Raw genomic sequence first — 21,735 nt, forward strand, 5'->3', positions numbered from 1 at the left:
GCAACAGCCCTAGCTGGTCTCATGGGCACCTCCTCCCACCCACCCCCAGCCCTGAGCAGCAGGGATTAGAGCATTTTAATAATCCAGAGACATTAACCCTCAGAGGGTCCAGCCAATCCCTCTCTTCTCCCTCCCCTCGCTAGGTTCCAGAAGGCCACTTGGCCCAGAATGCATCACTACATTGCAAAGTGCCATCATCCAAATGCACCGGAAACCTTTAAACTGCCAATTTCAGCAGGCTTGGAATTTCCCATGCTCTGATGGAGGGAGGGGCTTAAACAGACCCACACCAGTGGCAATTATTCTTACTCTGAAAATAAGGGGCAGGGTATGGCTGCTGGCCTTTATCCTGACCCCAAGCAGGACCACTGCACAGGCAGCACTTTAGCTATGAAAACCACACTAGCAGACATTTCCTGAAGTGCAATTCCCCATGCCCCAGGGTCCTGTCTACACCACAGCATTGTTATGAGCTTGTACACAGCTGACTGCTGCTCCCACTTAACAGGTGTGGGGACACATTCAGGTGCCGGGCTGTGGCCGAGTTTTAATACTGTCCCTTCTGTTGTGAGAGAAGGCCTGCCCACATGTGCCTGCCAAGCCAGGTAAGCCAGTCCCACCTCCGGGCAGGAGGCTATCCCAAAATGCACTGCACCACTAGCTGAGCCAGCACAGCAGCACTGCCCAGATTTTTCCCACAATGCACTAGCGCAGTGGGGCAGCATGTTAGGGCAGTTCATAGAGGGTTGTTCCCGGACAATGGTTGCTAGGTGGAGGTGCTGAAACACGTTCACTCTCAGCAGCCATTGGCAGCTACATGATCACGTCTCTCTCCACAGAGCAGCCGAGGTGCTCAATCAGGGGATTGCTCAGAACCCCCAGGCGGACAGCTTTAGAAGGATTTAGCCATCCAATGAACACACAAAGTCAGGAGGGATTTTTTTTCCCCCAGTAAAGAGCATTTCTCTTGAGCTTGACAGTACAATACCACCTCGATCGCAAACACGGAAATAAAACATCCACAGGGAAAAATCACCACAGAATAAATCTTTTTCCTCTCCCCCTCCTTAAAAAAAAAATCAGTGTGATTGGAAACATCTCATTTCAGAAAATGGAGAGAGTCTATTTAAAAACCTTTACATTATACATTTCAGTATTCAAAACCCTGATCAGTTCGGTCTCCAGGAGTAACCAGCCATCGGAGGAGATTCCTGCTTGCAGTTATCGGTCATTGTGCTTGGTCCAAACAGCCCTCCCCTGCAGGAACAACCCCCCTGGGTATAACATGGCAAGGGAAGCCCTTCTGGTCTCAGGCCTCAGCTACCCTAGGGAGCTAGATCCTTTGAAAGTTTGCTTCCAGTTGGCCTGGGACAAATGGTTCAGTGAGCCATGTTCAGGACACTGGTTTCACGGGATTCACACAAGTGCTTGGTTAAAGTGATTCAACTACAGTGCCCTCTGGGTACCTTCAGACCAGGGGATTTGATGGGGGTGGATCATTGTAGATGGAAGCCCCAGGTCAGAGGTAAAACACAAAAAAAACCCCACCCTAAACAAATAGTAACTCTTGGAAAGAATGTTGTTTGGTTCTTGGCCAAACTGAAGCCTAAGGCTGAGCTATTCAGATATGTCTAGTGATTTTGGGTGCTCAGCTGGAGACATCAGAAAATATATCCAAGCTCCTTTAAGAGCCAAGCATTCAATTAGGCCTCTTTAAGGGGTCTCAAATTAGGCACTCAAAATCCCACGTCACTGCTGAACGTCTTCCCTGCATTGACATGGATTTAAGCTTTCAGTAAAAAGCCAGTGAGAATGAGAGGTGTTCCACAGTGCCCACTCCAAACACATAGGGGCTTGATTTGGGCCGTGGAATGGTCCAACCCCTTACCATGCATGAACCCTAAGCTATTGAGACACACAAAAACATCTTGTCGTTCTCTGAATGTTAACACTGCTCTGGAAACTCGCAAAAGGAGCCATTGTGCTTTTTTCCTTTAGATTACAGTAGAGACAACCAAATTGTGCAATCCAAGTGTGGGGGGAAAAAGGACTCCGCTCCCTAGTGAAACTGGAGACTGGGAAGAAAGTGAGATGCTGGTGGAGATTTGGGCCAGATGCTGGAGAGTTTGCTACCTCTCCTCTCCTCTGCTGGGGGGCTTTTCAGAGATTGCTGAACAGTTCATTTTTCTTGCTCCAGTCCATCTGCGGCGCCCTCTTGCTGGTGCGTTTCTGGTGCGCACGCTCCTTGGCCACAGCCAGGGGAACGTTGAGGTCCAGGAGCGGATCGGGCGTGGAGTTTCGCTTCTCCTCCTTCTCTTGCAAGTCAGACTGCAAAGGTGAACGACAGGCACAGTGAGCGTTCGAGCATTTCACCCTGATCTCACCCACTCGAGCAGATGGTCTGCCTCTATCCCTCACTATCCTAGGCATTCTCCCCTTGCCTCAAGCCCAAGCTATTTCATCAAGCCACCGTTTGCCTACAGTTACCTTCTGAACAGCCCCCGGTATCTAGGAAGGAGCCACATGATCTAGAGAGGTGCTGGGTACGTGCCGCTCTCCTGGTTTCAAGGGGAGTGGCCTGCACTCAGCCCCTTTGGAAATCAGCCCACTTTTATTCAAGAGTCTACAAAGAGACACAGCCTTTTGTGCAAGACTGTTCTTGCATAGGTGATGCTTTGCCAGGCCTGGCCAGAGAAAGGGATGAGCCCACTGCTACACACCAGGGTTCTGCTGTTCCATCAAGGAGAAGTGATGAGTTTCCAAGGCAAAGGTCTCTTCCCATGCACCAGGAAGGGGCTGGCTCCCCAACATCCTCCCACCCTACCAGCCCAGGAGGTAAATCCTAGCCCCCTCCTCACTTCTGTGTCAATCAGCCAGTTGTCCCCAAGGTGCAACCCAAAGCCCTGCGGAGCAGGCAGCTGCCATACCTCGTTGTAGGTCTCTTTGAAAGAGGGGGACACAGCCATTGGCTCGGGGCTCGATGGACTTTCAGACATGGACTCTGGCCGCTGCTCTCTGCTGTCCTCCTGAAAGAAATGAAACCAAGTGAGACCTTGAGCTGCCACCTCCCCCAGCCAGAGGGGCAGGTCATGCAGCCAGCAGACTCCCACTTTTTCTCCAGCCATTCCTACCACCTCTTCCCTCTGTGCAGTGGATCCCCTGTAGCCCACAAAAGCTCATGCCCAAATACATTTGTTAGTCTCTAAGGTGAAACAAGTACTCCTGTTCTTTTTGCTGATATAGACTAACACAGCTTCTACTCTGAAAGCTATAGGAGAGGGAAACTCACACTGAAGTCACATTGAGAAGAAGGTTTCATAATGCCTGCCAGCAGATGGCAGGGCCAGTTCCAAACACTACCCTCTTGAAACAGCCTGTGCCCAAAAAACATCTAGAGATCTACCTTATCTGGGGAGAGGACAACTGCTGTGTACCAGTCAATGGCCAGTAGATTCAGAGGAACCCTGTGCTGGGGGTGCCTTACACAGGCAGGGCCATGGGTGGATCTGAGAGGGCGGGGGCACCCAAGGTCGGGGCAGTGGGCAGTGCAGAGCAGATGAGTCTGTAATTTTTAATGCAGCGCCCCAAATCTCACCTGCAGACTCTGCCAGCTCTCTTGCTTCTCTAAGAAGTTGAGGCACTTGCCCTGCATGACAGGTCAGGGCCCTAGAGTACTCCATCCCTCCTCCTGGCTTTGCATTCCTCAGGGGATCAGAGGGGCTGACAGCTGCTCAGCTCCATTTAGCAGGAGCCAGAGGGAAAGCAGATTGAAACACCAAGGCAGGATTAGCCCAAAACACCAGAACTCCCCTTAACACTGCCCGCCTGCCAGCACAGACTGGAATCTCACTAAAAGCGAGATCCTCTCCAGGAAGGCTCAGGGCCCCACCCTGGATTGCAGGGAACGAAGCGCCTTCCTCGGGAGGGGAGGGAGATGCAAACGACATCTCTCATACGTCCAGAAGGTCTGTGTGACTCCCTGCAGAGCGGAGTGATACTGATGCCAATTAGCTCCTCCCTCAGTGGGACCAGTAAGTGAGGGGTCTGGGAAATCCTTCTTCTGAGCACATAAGCTGCTGACAGGCTGCAGATTAATAAGCATCTTCTGGACAGTCTTCAGTGCTTCCTGTTCAGAGCTGGGCAGGATTAAACACAGCAGCTGTGCTGCTTTAAGCTCTGGCCTTAGTGCTGTATAGGCCAGGGGGGAGAGAGAGGGCACGCGGAGACCCCTTCCCTTCTCCCGCCATCCAGAGCGACTGGCCACATCACAGCTCCAGGGCTAGGGTCTAAGCATTGTTACTCAGTGCCTCAAGGGTACAATAACCATTCTCTGCCCTGGAGAGCTACTCCTACACATTCTTCTTGAAAGCTGTATCATTCAAGCTGCACAGCCCCGCAGTGTGGACATGGTTCTACTGGGCTTCCATAGTTCTAGCTTGTTCCTGTCTGTTCTGCACTTTTATCCTAGTAGAACTGTGTCCACACTAAGAGTCATGCTGCTAGAACCATGTCAGTAGGAAGCCCCTGCCCTAACTGAAACGAATGGGTCCAAACACGGTGCGTAGGCCAGGCCCCAGGCAAACAAGGCCCAGGTGAGCGTGGGTGCAGAGAACACCTGGAGGTTCTTTAGGGCAGGGAGTGCACCAGAGGAGAGCCCACTAAGGTTGTCAAGCCACAGATGCAGCCATCGGCTGGGTGATGGGAGGGAGAAAAGCTACGGTCCTCCTACTGCCCAGACCCAACTTGGCAACAATGCTGATGTTCCCAGCATAACAGCCGTGGGACTTGTATGTTCAGTCCTTCCTGCCCCAGCTTCTACATCTACATGAAACAGCTCATCTAGACTTGGATAAGGATCCAGGTGGAGGAATCCGTCCTTGATCCCTGGCCCCTCTCCAATATCCAGGCTGTCTCCACCCACTGGCACCGCCAGTTAGTCAGTCAGGAAGCCCAATGGAGCAATCCCATTGGCAAGATTTGCCTAGTCCTCACCCATGGCATTGTGCCCTAGTCTGAAACAGCAGCCTGTCTCGTCTCCCCGCCCTCCTTTCCTTGATGTATATTAAGATTTCCCGGCAGGCCCTAACGAGCATACGCCTTCCTTTCTGCACCATGGTTAATGAGGTTTTGTTTTTCCAAACCAGACTGGAAGTAACAAGGCCCTTTGGAGTCCAGCCCCTTCCTAAAGAAAGGGCCATTCTTTTCCCTGGGAAGGGGTGGAGCCAGGCAGAGATGGGCCCATCTTAATGCATTTGGTGACCGACACTGAAGTTCTCCCTTCCTTTGCAAAGGTCAACGCTGCCCTGGAACACAAGCTGGGAATGTGACAGGCTCCAAGAGCCACTCAGTTTTGGGGTGAGGCAGAGTGACGGGGAGGAAGGGGTGCGCGTGCTGCAGTGACAACACAGCAGGCAGCAAACGTGGCATTTAGATGCCATCTATAAAAGTTGAAACTTGGCAGGATCTTTACCTTCTCTACTTCACCGTTGGCAACTGGCTCTGGCAAGGGACCTGGGGGACAAGACACAGACATGCAGTTACAAAGAGCCTGCAAAACCCTCTCTTAACCAGCACCCACTGCCTTTATTCGTCCTTACATCCAGGCACCGGGATCCGGGCATCATTGTAGGGGCTGCTTATCCAGCGGCCTCCCAGCTCTGCCCATGCACTGCACCCCAATGGCACAGAGCTAGGGGTAAGGCAGGCTGTGCCATCCTGCAGACAATGCTTTCGCTTGGCTGGCACTGAGACTGCCTTTGTACTGGCCGAGTCAAGTCAGACCCACATTGCTCCCCATAAAACTACCCCTTTGGAGTGGAGAGGGGATCCGAAAGGCAGAGAAAAGGAATGCCACTGCAGCCTCCCTGTGCCAGATCAGCAGCTGCCCAGCGTGCCACTCCCAGTTACCCAGAAAGATCCAATGGCCATTCACTTCCTTACTGCTGGCATGAGAGAGCAGATCCTGTTGTGATCAGAGGTTAGTCCTGGGGGGCAGGGCGTGTGAAGGAAAACCAGCTCGTATTTACTCCTGATGGCAGCCGAAGATTCCCAGCTCTCAAACTGAGCGACACTTCCCACTACGGGATGGGAGCAAATTCACCCCCTCAAGTGAAGCTGGAAACGGTTCTATAGAACAGCCACAGACCAGGAGGAAGCTAGACATTTAAGCACCTCTGAAGACACCCCAGAATCTTCAAGCACCAGCCACTGCTTAAAGCAGAACCCCATATTATTGTATTCACCCCCCGTGGGCACAGGGCAGACCTTTCATTGCTCCCCCTGGGCACTCAGATCTTTCTGCCTGGAGTAAATCGGCTGGCTCATGCCTCCTGCGGTGTCTCCTCTCCCCTTTACTGTGGGAAGTTCAGTTTCCCAGAGAGAAAAGCAGCGAGAAAGCCCCCAAAGCCAGATTGCTAGGCAACCAAGGAGCCAACATCCACAGGACTGCTGGCTCCCCCCTTCCCCCCATCTCCAGCCATGGACAAAGCTGCCATTTGCCATTGAGAAGATCCAGCCCCTCTATCCACCACTGCACCTCGGACCTGCTGCATCTTCCCTGTCGAAAAAGGAGCATTTTTACAGCAGGATAACGAACGCCAGGAAACCCTAGTGGAGACAAGGCTCTGTAGTTCTCACTGCGATGCAGCGAGGGGACGTGAACCACAAGCAGGGGGCAGAGCACTGACCTCACCTAATGACCTCATGGCAAGGACTTGTCTGCACTAGGATTTTGCAGCAGGATAACCACCACGTGTCAGTTACCTTGTTGTGACCTCCCCACCCAAATGCCCTTTGTGCAGCAAAGACAAGGACACGTCTCCTAGTCCAGGTGCATGAGCAGAAGGTTAAAACCGACCTTCTCAAATAAACACTAAACCATGGCTGAGCCCAATGCTTAGCTGCAGGCTGTAGAAACACTGAGAACAGGGGCTGTGGTGGGGAAACCACATCCCCGCAGTCCCATACAGCCAGAGCCTCCACTGCAGGGTTATGTCCCAAGTTTATGTTACTGGGAACAAGTGACTAGTGCAATGAACCCAAGGAGGTGGCTGCTGAAGCAGACCCAGATGTGTGCCCCTAGAGGCATCTTCCATCTCAGCACTTCCCAACACCCCCCTATGAGACCCACTTCACTGGTGGATACACTACTGGTGCTGAGGCAAAGTGACTTTCCCAAGGCCATGCAACAAGATAGTGGCAGACCCAGGAACAGAATCTATCAGCCCTGGCCCCTGCTCTAGCCATTGGACAGCAGGCTCTGTCAAAGTGTTATTGCATGAAGAACTCAGGTGGCAGGAAAGCTCATGGGAAACGCCCGGAGCAAAAGAAGATAAGACATAACCACCTGCAGCCAGACACCAGGACGGAGGCAAGGAGAGTGGAGGAGGGGATTTTCTTCAAGCCAGCCTAGCCCAGCCTACCCCTCGCTTTAAAGAGATCCTATGCCACAGAAAGCATCACCTTCCTAACCTCCCTCAGATCAGCCCCAGCAAGAATCTCAAGGCTCCCTGGGCAAGGCAGGGAACCCAAGCTGAGCATCCGTCCCGGGTGATGCTATTCTGAGGGGCCACTTAGAACATCTCAGTACAGACTCACCTGCAGGGCCAGGCTATTTTGGTGGGGAAGAAGGAGGTTAACAGGATTAATTAAGAGATTCCAGAGAGTTCCCTGCTCCCCCTGCCAGGAAGCACATAAAGAGTCACAGCATGTGTGACCTAGGAGGTGCCATTCACTTCCTCCCCTCCAACAAAACAAGGACTTGACGGGAGACCAGCCCACTCCACAGGTGGTGGTGAAGGATCAGGAGGTATAAATGGCAGACACCTGTATCTAGCTCCTGAGGTTTCCGGCCGGCTCATTAGACTCATGTTAACGTCTGCTCGGAAAACTGATCTTTTCCCTCAGAGCCAAGCACTGGATTCCACTGCTGTGAACCCCTTAGCTCCGCTGACCCAGGTGGCCATGCAATTCTTCTCCGCTACTAAGCAAGATTTATCTTTCCTCACAGGCTGGGTTTGGATTTGGAGAGTAAATATACCAGGGAGCATGTTTCAAGCTAAACAACCCCGCCCCCCCAGAATTGCTTGTTTTCTTAGGGGGTTTTGAGCCACATTGGACCCAGATCTTCAGAGTCTGGTGGTGGTGGATTTTCTGCTGCAGACCCTACCCGCATACATACACACACAACCAAATCCTGGGTCAGGAGTGGAAAAGAACCTAGTTCTCCAGAACGTGAGCTCAGATCCTCACCAAGTGTTTCCTGCCCTTAACCAAGCAGCTAGCACCCAGCAAAACCCAGCTCTCCTCTGCTAGTTGCTGGCAGACCGAGGGGGACACAGAATTGCCTAATCTGGGCCTAGCCCCTCCTGCCTCTCATACAGCCTGGCCAACTTCCATTCTTGTTTGGCATCCGAGGGTTCCAAGCTGCTAGAGGAAATCCAGCTATTGGAACAAGGAGTCTTTAGGCCCAAGAGAAAGCTCTTGAGGCCAGTCACCAGGGCCCAATTAAAACTGGGCTGCTATTTTGTTTGGTGATTATTAGTTTTGCCAGACGCTGAGGTCCTCCTTGCAGACTCCCCAGTTCTTATGCAGTCAGGGGGTTCAAGCCAAGACCCTCGCATGTTCTAGAAGAGGTGGCTTGTGGCAGGGACAGCTGGGCCCTTAAGCCTCCCCAGTGGTAGAATTACATTTTTTTGGATACAGTTACTGAAGCATCAGTCCAATGTAAATCTTCGCAGGAGGGGAGTGTGTTCTGCTGGTCTCCGGGATAATGGGTGGGCATGGACCATGAGCTAGAGCCGCCAGCCATGCTCTTGACATGGCCTGCACTCTGATCCGAGAGAGACAGAGAGAGAAACTGGGCCCCTCCTCTCATAAACCCCATCAAAGTTTAAACATTTCAGCTATAAAATTCACACAATCCTGGACAGACGCCCGCACAGTTAGGGAGCAGGATGACTGAGTGCAGGGGAACCAGGCAGACAGTGCCAGATCGTTCCCCGCTGGCACATAAAAGATGCCAAGGAAGCCAGCAAGTCCCTTGGCTTGCGAGGTAGTTTCCAGCTTTGCAGGCAGAAAGGCTTTAATCTGGCGACTTTTCTTCCCAGCTTCCCACGGAGCTGGCAAGCAAGAGGAGCTGGTGAACCAGAGTGCACCTTGGAAACTAATTAGGTGCTGTGGATTAGGAAGAGAGGACACAAGCAGTCAGCACCAAGGGCTGCGTAGAGATGCTACAGAGGTCACGTCTCACCAGGACAGATGTCTACCCTCTCTCATTTTGGACAGGAAATGAAACCACCCATAAGCAGGAAGCCTTCTGTTCCAGCCTCCATCTCCCGCATTAAGCCATCTGTTTGCAGAGAACCTTGCAGCCTTGTCTAGGTAAAACCCACCCCTCCCCAGCACCACACGCAAGCCCAGCACCACGGTTGCTACCCTGTCACCTGTCAAGTGCTCCTCCGAGGGAACGACTTTGCACTTCTTGAAGAACTCATCTGTTAAGCTATCCACCACCAGCAGCTTGGTCTCATCTCCCCCAGCTTTGATAGCCGTCACCACGTCAGAGTGCTGCTTCCCTTCCATGCACTGTCCGTTCACCTGCCGGAAGGGAAATGGGCAGAGTTAGAGGAAAGACCATGAAAGAAGGAGATTTGTACTGAATTACAAGGCTGGCTGTGGGTTAGACAGAAATGCTGATACCAGTCAATGCTGACTATTATTCCATCCAGTTGCTACCGGGCTGGTACGGGAACAGGCAGGCTACTGCAGGGCTGTACATCATGAGGCATCCCCCGCCCCCAAGCAATAGACACATTCACTCTTGCCTATGTCAGACTCCTTGTTGTCCAGCAGCTCAGAACAACTGCACCCCGAGCCTGGACAGGTGACAGTCCCCACGTGACAAGGGGAACGGATACTTCACCTATGTTGTGACATTCATCTCTCAGCTCCCGTTGGCCTGTTCCACCCAAATTCTACACTTCAGAAAGACTCTGACCAATTCTCTTATCTGACAGCCACACTTGGGATCCAGGCTGCCCTCAGACAAGTCACCACAAAAATATTCTGGCTGGCCCTATGGGAGGTGGGGAAGCCCTGAGCATTCAGCCCAATTTACAAGTGCATGTAGCAATGATGGAGGAAGAATGGGTTCCAATGACACCTTTGCCAAAACCTGCCCAGGAGGAAGAGCAGGTCTGGAAGAAGAGCTGGCCGTGCCACAGAGATCAGATCTGGGGTCTGACACAAAGATTGGGGCTCGGTAGTCTTGCAAGTTAGTTGCATTTCAGACTCTCTTATGAACATTTCCTGTTTTGCACATGTCTGAGCCTGTCCTAAGCAACCAGTGGACAGCTCCTGAGCATTACCAGCTCTGAGCTGCACTCCTCATTTCTGAATAGGACATTGACTACATTAACTCAGCTGACCCGTGCTCCTTCGTACACAGCTGTGCTGAGGCTGCAGCTGATCAGATCTGCAGCTGATGGCAGGAGCGAGAGTCCAGGCTCTCTAAGTACAGAGGCTTTTCATAAGTCCCATTCCTCTGTATAACAACTTAGGGACACGAAAGAAAGCAACCAAGGCTACGTCCATGCTAGAAAAGGTTTGCCAACATAACTATTCCATCAAACCTACCTTGTCTAGACATAGCGGATACCAGCCAGAGAGTGCTTTTTTGCAACTGTAGCTTGTATCAGTTTGGTGAGCAAAATAACCTATCCAAGCAAAAGCACTCTGATACCAGTATAGCTGCGTCTACACTAGGGCTTTTGCTGGTACAGAAACATCATACATACATAAATCAAATCTCTAACCAACACTGTTGTACCAGCAAAAGTTTCCAGTGTAGACCAGGCTCTAGTCATGAATCATAGAAGATAAGCGTTGGAAGAGACCTCAGGAGGTCATCTAGTCCAACCCCCTGCTCAAAGCAGGACCAACTCCAGCTAAATCACTATGAGACACTGCAGTGCTTTTAGACTGCAATGGAAACCCCAGGAAGGAAAGAAGAGTCGTACGCCGTCGTACGCCAAAAACCTGATCTAGTCCCTTCCTATTGGCCTTACACGGCATTCGGTAATTTCAGACTTGCGGCTCGGTCCACATGCTGTTTCCCAAGCCCAGATGCTCACATGAAATCCACACTTCTCTCCTCCCCCCAGCACCCCACTACTCTACAGCAATGCACACTTGACTGTGGGGAGCAAGGCTAACCCGTAACTTGCCATCTCACAGCCCCTCCCTATACAGGGAGCACGAGGTACTGGGGTTGCTAAAATAGGACAAAAGGATTTGACCAGCTGGAGACAATGGCTTTTTAACAGAACGAACTGACAGCCTCACAGCTGACCCAAGGACAGCAGGTCCCACCATGAACATTTAACCTGTTCTCCAAACGAGCGGCTGGCAGGTTAGGTCATGATGGGGGAGGCGGAAAGGCTGGAGTGACTTGCTAGTGACTGTCCCATCAATGCACTGATGGGATTCCAGCAGGCTGAGTCAGAACAGTGCTGCAGAGACTTTCACCTGGGAACAGCCTGAAGACAGGGGAAGTGGTTTAGAGACCAGGGCCAGGAAGTCTTTGGAGAGCTCTGTACCATTGGGAATGCCCTCCACATCTGGCACTAGGAAGGTGGGGTAGCCTGGAAAAGGGCTTGCTACTGGTTATCCTAGCACGGATGGCAGCCAGAGCTCTGTCACCCTCAAGCCCCTGCAGGTCCCCAGAGCGAGCCTTTCGGGGATTAGCAGAGCAGCCAGCAAAACCTCATTAAAATCAGATTTTCTCTAAGTGTTTAGCGCAAGACTACACAGCAAAGCTGCCAGGAGTGCAGGGCAGCATATGCACACAGGTTGGGCCATAGACCTGTAGCAAGAGCATGAGGCATTGTGTACAAACAGGCTGGGGGACAGCTGCCACCCGGGCTCCTACACACTAACTAAAGAGGCCAGGAAATCGCCTCTGCCATTTCCTGGCATACGTATCAGGGCCTGAACACGCTCAGTGTACTATGCCCTAGAAAACAAAGCTGCCACACAGGATCCACTGCAGATTCATCCTCCTACAGACAGCAGTGAAAGGATTCCTGTTAATGTCCTGGTCCCGGACAGCAACATGTGAGGGAGAGGTGGGTGGGTGTGACCTCCTAGAGACTTTAGTTGTGACTATAGGACGACTGGGCCAGCGTCAGGACTCAAGTCATAGACAGAGCCACACTGCAGAGGCTGATTCTTATCTACTCATTCCTTGATGGATAAAAACAGGCCCCAAGCGAATAGACTGCAAGACTTGAGTTTTCCTTACTTTGCACAGGAAGAGGACGCGCTTCCCATGTTACTAACTCCAGAGGAGAGTCTGGGCCCAGTTCAGATGACTACGCTCATGGGTGCAAGACATGGAATGCAGTATCTCCATCCCCCGGCATCCAACAGAGGCCTCTCCCACGCACTGCCCTCTGCGATCTCGTCAGAGGTTCCCATGCTTCACCACTCATTCTTTCCTCCTCCCCTAGCTGCACTGCCCCCACCTCCTGAACGTACCTCAATGATGCGGTCTTGCGGACGCAGCCCTGAGGATTCAGCCGGCGAGTCTGGATCCACGGCCCGAATGTACTGCCCCGGCTTGGTTTTGTCACTGTGGAGGTTGAATCCGTAGCCGTTAGGGCCCTTCTTCATCAGGCAGAGACGAGGCCGCAGCTCTTTCTGCCAGGAAGGAACGCACATAAAAGCAGTGGTCAGTAGTCACTTACCCTGCCTCCTGCCAACAGCCCACGATCAGAGACTCAGCCCAGGCCTGATTCAGCACCCGTCCGGAAGCAACGTGGTCTCACAGGACTGGGAGCCAACAGCTCTGCATTTCAGTCTTAGCCCTGCCTGTCATGTAGATACACAGCACTGGAAAGTCAGCCTTTGTGTCTCCATCTCCTACAGTCTGTCTATACTGCGATGTAAGCTCAGGGTTTGAACTCGGGCTCAAGCCTAATTCCCCTGCCAGCAACACACAAATTGCCCTAGCTCAGGATTTGGACCCAAGGTCATAGGACCCCACAGGGTTGGAGGGTCCGAGCCTGAATCAAAGCAGGACTCAGGGTTCAAGCCCTATTGCTTTGCAACGTAGACACAGCCCCACTGACTCGTGCTCTGGGAGTCCACCAAAAGCGTTCCATAATCCCACAGGCTGACTTTGTGTCCCCCAGACAGTCAAGTTTTCCCACACTGCACCATCAACTAGGGGCTAAAGCGGCCACATTTTAGGAGGGTGCAAGGAAGTCTGGGATACGGGTGGTTGGACTCGGGCCCATACAGTGCAGATGCTGGAGCCCCAGGCTAGGACCCAGGGTTCAACAACAGGTGTTACAAATGCACGTAGATGATTAAGTCCTAGGTTAAAAAACCCAGGGTCTGCTAACTTGAGCTCTACTACACCTGGGCTTCCCTTGCAGTGTAAACATATCCCTCGTCTGTAAAACAGACCCAGGAGTTTGCTGCGTCACAGAGGAGTTGAGTACTAATTTCTATTAAGTGTCCATAAAGTGCTTTGAAGAAGACATGAAGTGCAGAGTGTATTATATGAACACTCTTTCCTCTCCCAGGGAGGGCACTCTCCCTGCCCTGGCCTGTCCCACAGATGGATGGCAGGACTCATATTTCATTTCCCAGCTGTTTACCTCCAGCTGCAGGACTTAGTGTTGCAATTGCCACATGAGGGTGGAGGAACCCACACACTCACCTGCCTTGAAAGGCAGGCGGCTGCAGTTACTGAAGCCAAGCAGATTATAGAGCATGGAGATTTCTTCAGAGAGGGATTCAAGCACTCCCAGTGCTGCCCAGACGTACTCAGGCCCCAGCTCGGCACTGCTGTTCAAATGGCCAGGCAGGTGAGCATACAGTAAGGTCAGGCCAGAGACTACATCAAAGTGTTCTGTACCCAGGAGCCCCTTCCGATGCCCGGGCTTAGAGGACAGATCCCTCCCTGTTCACACATGCACCCTCTCTTTCATATAAGCACAATCCCCCTTTAGCTGATTTCTTTTCGGGAATCAAGAGGTGTTGAGAGTATCAGAATGAGCCTTAAAGGGGAACAGACTGTGCTGCTGGACTATACACAGATACAAGTTACAGACTCATCTCCCTGGATAGCCTCGCCCCCAGAGAGGCACATCAGCGACTCTCAGGAGCCATTTCTACTGATTCCCACCTTAAACGCCCCGTTGTCCTGCACCTTTCCTCTACCATCAAACCAGATAACAAGGGAGCAGTGTCAGTGGGGCAACTTCCCACCACCCCAGCAACTCGACCCCCCTGGATCAGTTCTTGGCCCTTCCCTCAATGCTAGATGCTTACGTTGAGAAGCAGAGCCTGCCTTTCACCCTGCTCCTCACACCAGGATCTCTCTGAAGGGCTGAAACCCCACAGTGCACCATGACACTAAGAGGCGTTACTCAAACTTTCCCTTCACCGAGAGGCACACAGCAGCTTCTGCACCTGCACCAGCAGCGAGCACAGAGCAGTTGGCCTCACAAGCTTGCCCTGATTCCTGCATGAGCGCTGGAGCCCATTTCCGTCCTCGTGGGGCCTCCGAGTCAGCCAGGTGCAACTTCACCAGGAAACATTCAGTTTCCTGGGAGAATCGGGTTTTAGCATCTAAAACAACAAGGGCTTCTGGCTCAATGCCTGACAGGGCAGACGGATTCTCTGGCTCTACTCTAGCTGCAGGGACATTCTCAGCTTGTCTCTAACGTCGTCCTATCTACGGGCAGATGCTCTGGATAATTCAGCCCACAGTGTGGACTCAATGCTATTTGATGATACCTAAGTAGCCAGGACAGCAAGACACTCACTTCATCTCATCTAGCCAGGAGCTTGCATCCCATCCCATCAAGCAGACCTGGCTAGAAAGAGCCACCTGTGGAACAACCAGATTTAATTACTAACTCACGTCTAGAAACCACACCCTGAAAAACTCCTAGGACACACCGCAGCAGCCCATCTGCTCAGCGCACAGGTGACCATGAACACATCACCACAGGGCCAGAGTCCAGTTCCAGGTCTTTAGCCTCATCTCCAAAGCCCTCCAGGGAATCAGCCCTTGCTCCCCGAGAGTGAGTGCATCACCCCCTCTGTGGCCATGATCTCCTGCAATAGCTACCTTCCACCAGAACTGTGGAACCATCCCTTTCAGAATGAATTTCAAAACGCATTCCCCTGACTTGGGTTTCTTTCAGCAAGCTCTTTCTACACAAACAACAAGGTACTCTACGGCCTAGTCAAGCTATTTCTCCATCTGCTGGAAAGCAAGAGTTTAAAATTGTTTCTCTTTTCAATACATGGGAGGTGCTCAGACACAGTGATGGTGCTACACAAATACCTCAGGATACTTCCAGCTCCTGGCTTGCACTCCCTCTCCCTCGCCTTGCCTCCTTCCCCTGAGAGTTGTTAAAACCAGGCAAAAGTCTGAATAGCCCCACAACATTCAGTGGCCCAGAAGAGATCCGTCTGCCAGACATCTCTGAATAGCTGAAGCAAGCCCATCCCTGGAATTCGATTCCTCGTGTGCAGTCAGCTAAAGGAGAAACATCAGTTTCCAGTGTCACTTCAAGCTCAACCTCCCCCCGTGTCCTCCACTCCCTTTCCATTGCATGCCAATAGCCACGCTGCTGGATACAACCGAATTCAGTGGCCCAGCTTGGTGGGTATGCGGGTCACAGTCAAGCCTGTGTTTATTGAAACCAGCGTTATATTTACAGTAAAGCTCTGAGAGGGACAAGAGTGGGGAGGAGGGAGAGGATGAAGTGAATATCAAGCTTCACTGGCTCTCAAACCAGACAGACCAATTACCTGTCCTGAAACTACCCACCAGCAGTTCAGCAAGAACAGAACAATCTATCAGTGACAGAACAGCTTTCCCTGAAGGATCTCAGAGCACATTAATCGCACTTAACACCTGGGTAATGTAGGTACCACATTACAGATGGTAAAAAAAGGCAGACACGTTGGGGCTTGCCTAGAGCAGTGGTTCCCAAACGGGGGTTTGCAAAATGTTACAAGGGGTTCTCAGGAAAAAATTCCCTAATGGCAGACAGAGCTGTCCCTAGGCACCTCGGGGCCAGCAGCCTGGAGCCCCTGGACTTCCAAGAGCTAAGCAGATCAAAGCAAGCATATCTACCACACAGAGGAGATTTAAAACTTCAAGACTCCTTATAAGAAATATAAAGGGAGGGGGATATTTTTTGCTGTTTTTTTAAATTAAATAGGCAGTTAGTATTATTTTAAAATTATTATGAAGAACAAGTTTAAGCTTTGTTGTAACGTGTGTGTTTGTCTGGACTGCTCAAGACCTGAATGCTTGTGTAGGAGGAACTCTGAGTTGGCTTCTTAAATACCTTCCTGCTGTTTCACATCTGATACTCCTTGAGGAAACATAGGAGCCTTGTCTTATAGCAGGCTTATTCAAAGTAATACAAGCTATGTAAGTGAGATCTTGGAAAACTGTTGCCATTTTCATATTGCAATAAAAATATTGTAACAAAATAATAATTAATAATAAATAGTGTGTAATACACCGGTCATAAAAACAAATTTTACTTATCCAAGATTGCTGCTTTTGTAATTTATACTCAGGTAAAGGAGAAAATCCCTGGAAATATTCATTTTTAGGAGGGGGTTCGTGAAACTTGACGTTTTAGTGAAAGGGGTTCACAGGTTGTTAAGTTTGGAAACCACTGGCTTAGAACAACTCAGCAAGTCTTCAACTGAATGCTGGTGTTCCAACAACACCAAGTCCCTGCTCTAACTACTAGGGAAAACTCTTGGTGACTGCAAAATTCGAAAAGAGGCCAAACTATGGTGCAGTCAACACAGGTGGTAAAACATAACATTTCTCAGGAGACACAAAGAATATCCAGCTCCCCGGAGATTTAGAGTGTCCCCCACCCCACAGCCTTCCTCCACTGCCTTTATGTGGAGATCAAAACTGCTTCTGAAGCAGACTCTTAGTGAGGAACAAACTCTAGAAATGCCTGTTGACACTTGCCCCGAAATGCTGCACAGCGGATGGGTGGATTTGGAGCTGCTTGTAATAATCCATGAATACTATTAACCTGGCCATTGTCTGCTTCATGCATATAGTGAGTTAATTCACCAGCAGCACTGTCACGAAATGCACCCAGGAAGCCTGGTGTGGAGAGGTGGAACAGAATATACACTTCTCAGAAAGAGCCTTTGTGATTCAGGAACCTCTTGTGCTAACTGGCAGAGAGCATGGGAGGCACAGAGCTTTTCATGGATCCCAAATATATGTACAATAAATCACCAAAGGGTGGCATGTAAGGTCTATGCCAAGAGCTCACCAATCATCATAATCATTGCTAAATGCATGGATGGATAATTACAAGGTTCAGAGTGGCAGCCGTGTTAGTCTGTATCTGCAAAAAAGAACAGGAGAACTTGTGGCACCTTAGAGACTAACACGCCTTAGTCTCTCAAGGTGCCACAAGTACTCCTGTTCTTATTGTATGGATAATATTTATGAAGCTACATGTCTATACTGGAAACTAAAGCATTGAATTGAAGGCAGGTCACCAGGAGGTGAGGTGCCTGGGACAGGTTCTGGTCGGCAGGGGGTAGTAGATGCGTATCTCTCACTCTGGCCATTGTCTCTCTCACAATGGAAGTCTATTAGCACGTGTTGTCACCACCAGCTAATCAAGATTGCAAAATCAACAAGAGATGGCAGAATCTACAGAAAGGAACACAGAGTGGGAGGGTGTCCAGCTTATGAATAGGGCTCAAAGGACTGTTTTGATATATCTGGGGTTGCAGGGAGAGACACCGAATCCTCCACTGAGGAGGCAAGCTGGCAGTGTGGCTAGCTTCAGGAAAAGGGATCACAGCCTGCCTGGCTGAAAAACCACTGAAAAGACTCTGGAGTGAGCCTAGCTCTAAAAGACACGAAGGTATCTAGTGAAATAAGTCTAGGTTCTAGAACGGGTGTTATGGTTTTATTTTATAGGGAGGTTGTGGAATTTCCATCATTGGAGGTTTTTAAGAGCAGATAAACACCTGTCAGGGATGGTCTAGATCAACAGTTCTCCCAGCCAAAGGGAGGCATGGGAGTGTGTCAAGGGAGGCGCAAGCTGTGTGCTTGTGCAGAAGGGCCATGCACACCCAGGAGGCAGGGATAAAGTGGACAGCCAGCGCCCCACTGTCCTGGGGCTGACAGCTGGATCCCCACCATGCGGGCTTGGGCTCTCCTTCCCCCACCGAGAGGCAGCCTGGGCTCGGGCTCTTCTTCTGGAGGAGGTGGGGCTTCAGCTGTCAGCCCCAGGGTGGCAGCAGCCACACAGAAGTAAGGGTGATAATGGGGCACTAGGTCTTGACAAATATCAGTCTTCACATTGCCACCCTTACTTCTGTGCTGCTTTGGGGAGTGTGTGTGTAAATGACAGACACAAAGAAGGGGGACCCGATCAAATAAGTTCGAGAACCATTGCTCTAGATAATACTTAGTGCTGCTGTGAGTGCAGGGGACTGGACTAGAAGATCTACTGAGGTCCCTTCCAGTCCTACACTTCAATGGTTACACAGAATCAGACTTTCCAATATTTCTACTTGCTGTCATTTGAATCTTTGGTAAACAGACATTTACTGGTTTTTACTACGAACTTACTGAAGTGCTGTATGTTAAGAGGAGGGGTGATCTGAGATGGAACCGGTAAACTGGGGAGAACAGCTTCTCTGGGAGCAGTGAATCTGTGACTGTGCAGTGCAACAGGGGCTGGACGCACCAGGGGGCTGCGGAGATTGAGGCTGAGGCGTGCCCATCGCTAACCTGCCAAGGGACAGCGGAGCCTGTGTAGGCCGAGAAGGGAGGGCTTGTATTGTCTGTGGCCAGCAAAGTCAGGGCGCTGGCCTACAACTGGTAGACACATGGCTTCCACGCACTGAGGGTAGATGGTAACAAGGTGCCTCAGTGCCAGGTACCCTGGGAAGCGCCCTGCTGCTCACTCTGATACTCTGATTTCACACCCAGTGTTGCTCAGACTGGGTTTGGACCACAAGCCCATGAAACTGAAAGCAAACAACTTTGGCTGGATTGGAAGAGTCCCTCCAGCTCAGGGGGACAGAGAGCTAAGGCGAACCCAGACTCCAGAGGTCAGGGGCCTGAGCTAAGACAGGCCTGTCTAAGACTCTAGGTAAGACAGACCTGCATGTAGCAACCCTGCTTTGAAATCCTCTCTCAGTAAAGTTACTCTTCTCTCCTGGGGTTAAGAGAACAATACTTTTGCTTTAAGAAGGCTGGGTGGGTCACTGCATTTATTGCCAGTCACAAACTCCTGAAGGGAAGATTTCCAGATGCCGGGAAGCATGGTCGATGCCTGGGGCTGGTAGGCCAGGACTTGGCATTAGGCTCCCTCTGCACTACAAGACTGGGCTATGATTCCCAGTGCACGTAGACAGACTCGTGTGAATTCACCTGAGCTAGCATGCTAACATAGCTGCAGTAGCATGGGCAGCGATGGCATCCTGCCAGCCACCCTGAGCAGAAACCTTGCCTGAATCCCACGGGTACGTCCTTGGGGCTGCTAGCACAGTACTGCCACCACTGCTCACATTCCCATGGCTACACTACTTTAGCATGCTAGCTCACAGGAGAGCGGGCGTGAGTACGTCTGTAGAACCCGGGAATCAGATCGCCAGTTCACAGCACAGGCTTAGCCCAAGAGTGGGAGAATCGTGTGGTCCCACCCCAGTAAAAACACGGGGTCTTATCTGTGGGGATGCCCCCAAAGACCAGAAAAGGGTCAGAGATTCAGCTAGCCCTGTAACCATAACAGCGACTATCTGATTTGAACAGTGATCTAGACAGTGTCAAGCAAACCCTGCACAACACCCTAAGCTCTAGCTTAGACGCTAGGAGACTTAGTGTCTGCAAAAGCATGCAGTCAAATGACAACAGTACTTGGCACAAGACCCCCTCTCCCACCCGTAAGGGCTGATATATTCAAACACTGTGGGCTGGTGCCATGCTGGCTTGGGGATTGCAGCACCATTTCCCAGCAAGTGCAGCTGTCACTCTCTGGACCTGGGGATGATGGTAAATCCCTGACCTACCTACCCATCATACTTCTCACGTTTCCTCACTGCGATACCTAGCCACCAACACCAGCAATTAAGATTTGCATTCAAGTTTATTATTGCAAGCTGCAGGACCGCATTCTGGACTCTGCCCTTTCCCTCCTCGTAATTAGACTGCTCGTTTGTTCCTTTTTTTAACATTGACTCATGAGCTTCTGCTGTTGGGAGACTTGTTTCCACTGGCTGAACAAGTTGTGCCCCTGCTTCCAAAATGCAGCTTCTTGCTCATCAGAGGCCAGTTCCCCTGGTATCCTGAAGTTCCAAAATCAAATAAGCCTCAGGAGGAGTCTAACCAAAGGGACCTCTTGCTGCCAATGCATCCAGCCTGGGATTCATGCAAGATTGCTGGAAAGAAGCCGCTCTCCCTGCCTCTGCTGCACCAGCTGGCACAGAGCTCATAAGGCCAGCAGGGCAATGCACAGTAGTTCCTTCATGGTAGTGGTACAGAACAGGGGCCCTGGTCTAAGGGGGGTGGAAAAATGCCATGAGCAGTGCTCAGTCTGCCTCTTACCGAGGGACAAATCACAGCAGAGTCTTGAGCAAGACGTCACGTTTACCGGATCTCCTGCCCCAGCTTGTTGCCAGCGTGAGAGAGATGGCTAAACTCTGTGTGCGCGTGCACACCCCCCTCTGCTCTGCTGGCACAGGGAGCAAGTTACTTCCCACCGATAACTCCGAACAAAGCTGGGAGGCCGGGTTATTCCCACCACAGGGAGCGCCCGGAGCCAGGACTCAGCCAGGAGCTGGGAGGTGTGGGGAGAGGACTTTGCACAGGCATGGCTGGTGCGGCCGAGTCCCGTGGGCGGTTTATAAATAAGTCATTAATATATTCATTACATTTCCTCTGAAAGGCAGGATCCCTCATTAACTCAGGCCTCATAACAAGCCTGCCCAGCAGGGGGTCAGGGCCTTTGAAGGGGATGAATGTAAAGACCAGAGTTTTTCCTGGGAGGTGGGGGGCTTTATGAGCTGCTGAAAAATTCATTCCATCTCCTCCCCACAACCCCGGGCTATGGAATGTATTCCCCAGTGCCAAGTTCACACCGGTCATTTCCCTGCGCTGCACTGCCCCCGCCATGGCAGGGGCTGCCTTTCTAACGGGCCTCTCAACTGGTTTCAGTCAGCTTCAGAATTGAAGGGCCTCAGGCCTTTTCAAAGACAGGAAGGTAAGACAACACCCGCCACAAAGGACACACAACCAAACCCTCTCCTCTGAAGGCTGAGCCCATGCCGTTGTTCTCAAGCAGCTCGGTAGCCAAGAAACCATTTCCACTGCTCGGAGTTTTGCTCATGCCATTCTACTCCCATGAGAACACAGCATTTCCGCTGCAGCCTCTGAAGACAAAATGTATCTCCTGCTACCATGTCCGTGGGACTCCCCACTTCCTGTGGGCACACTCAGCCGGGATCCCCAGAGATGGGTATGGAGGGATAGGTTAAAGCAAGATCCAGAGATCCTAGATAGGGAGGGGACTCACAAATCCAAGATACCCCAAGGCAGGGCTACCATCAGACAGTGGTAAGCTCTGCCCTGGGGACTGGGGAACAAGAGGCAGCATTGGCAGAGCAGGGAGCCTGGAGTGCTACTTTTAGAAAGGGAGG

At 51.3% G+C, this 21,735-nt stretch overlaps 1 protein-coding gene across 1 annotated transcript in view; it reads right to left on the reverse strand.

The window, feature by feature from the left end:
• Positions 1–935: 935 nt before the first annotated feature.
• Positions 936–21,735, reverse strand: part of SLC9A3R1 (SLC9A3 regulator 1) — a 35,802-nt gene continuing 15,002 nt past the window's right edge. The window contains exons 2-6 of the mRNA XM_030534562.1: positions 12,538–12,699; positions 9,444–9,597; positions 5,471–5,511; positions 2,928–3,026; positions 936–2,328 (exon numbers count right to left, since the gene is read on the reverse strand). Of these exons, the coding sequence (XP_030390422.1) occupies positions 2,161–2,328; positions 2,928–3,026; positions 5,471–5,511; positions 9,444–9,597; positions 12,538–12,699 (624 nt within the window). The 3' untranslated portion in view covers positions 936–2,160. The remainder of the gene's footprint in view (positions 2,329–2,927; positions 3,027–5,470; positions 5,512–9,443; positions 9,598–12,537; positions 12,700–21,735) is intronic.

Source organism: Gopherus evgoodei, chromosome 15 (genome assembly GCF_007399415.2).
Source record: "Gopherus evgoodei ecotype Sinaloan lineage chromosome 15, rGopEvg1_v1.p, whole genome shotgun sequence".
In the NCBI taxonomy this organism is placed as follows: domain Eukaryota; kingdom Metazoa; phylum Chordata; order Testudines; family Testudinidae; genus Gopherus; species Gopherus evgoodei.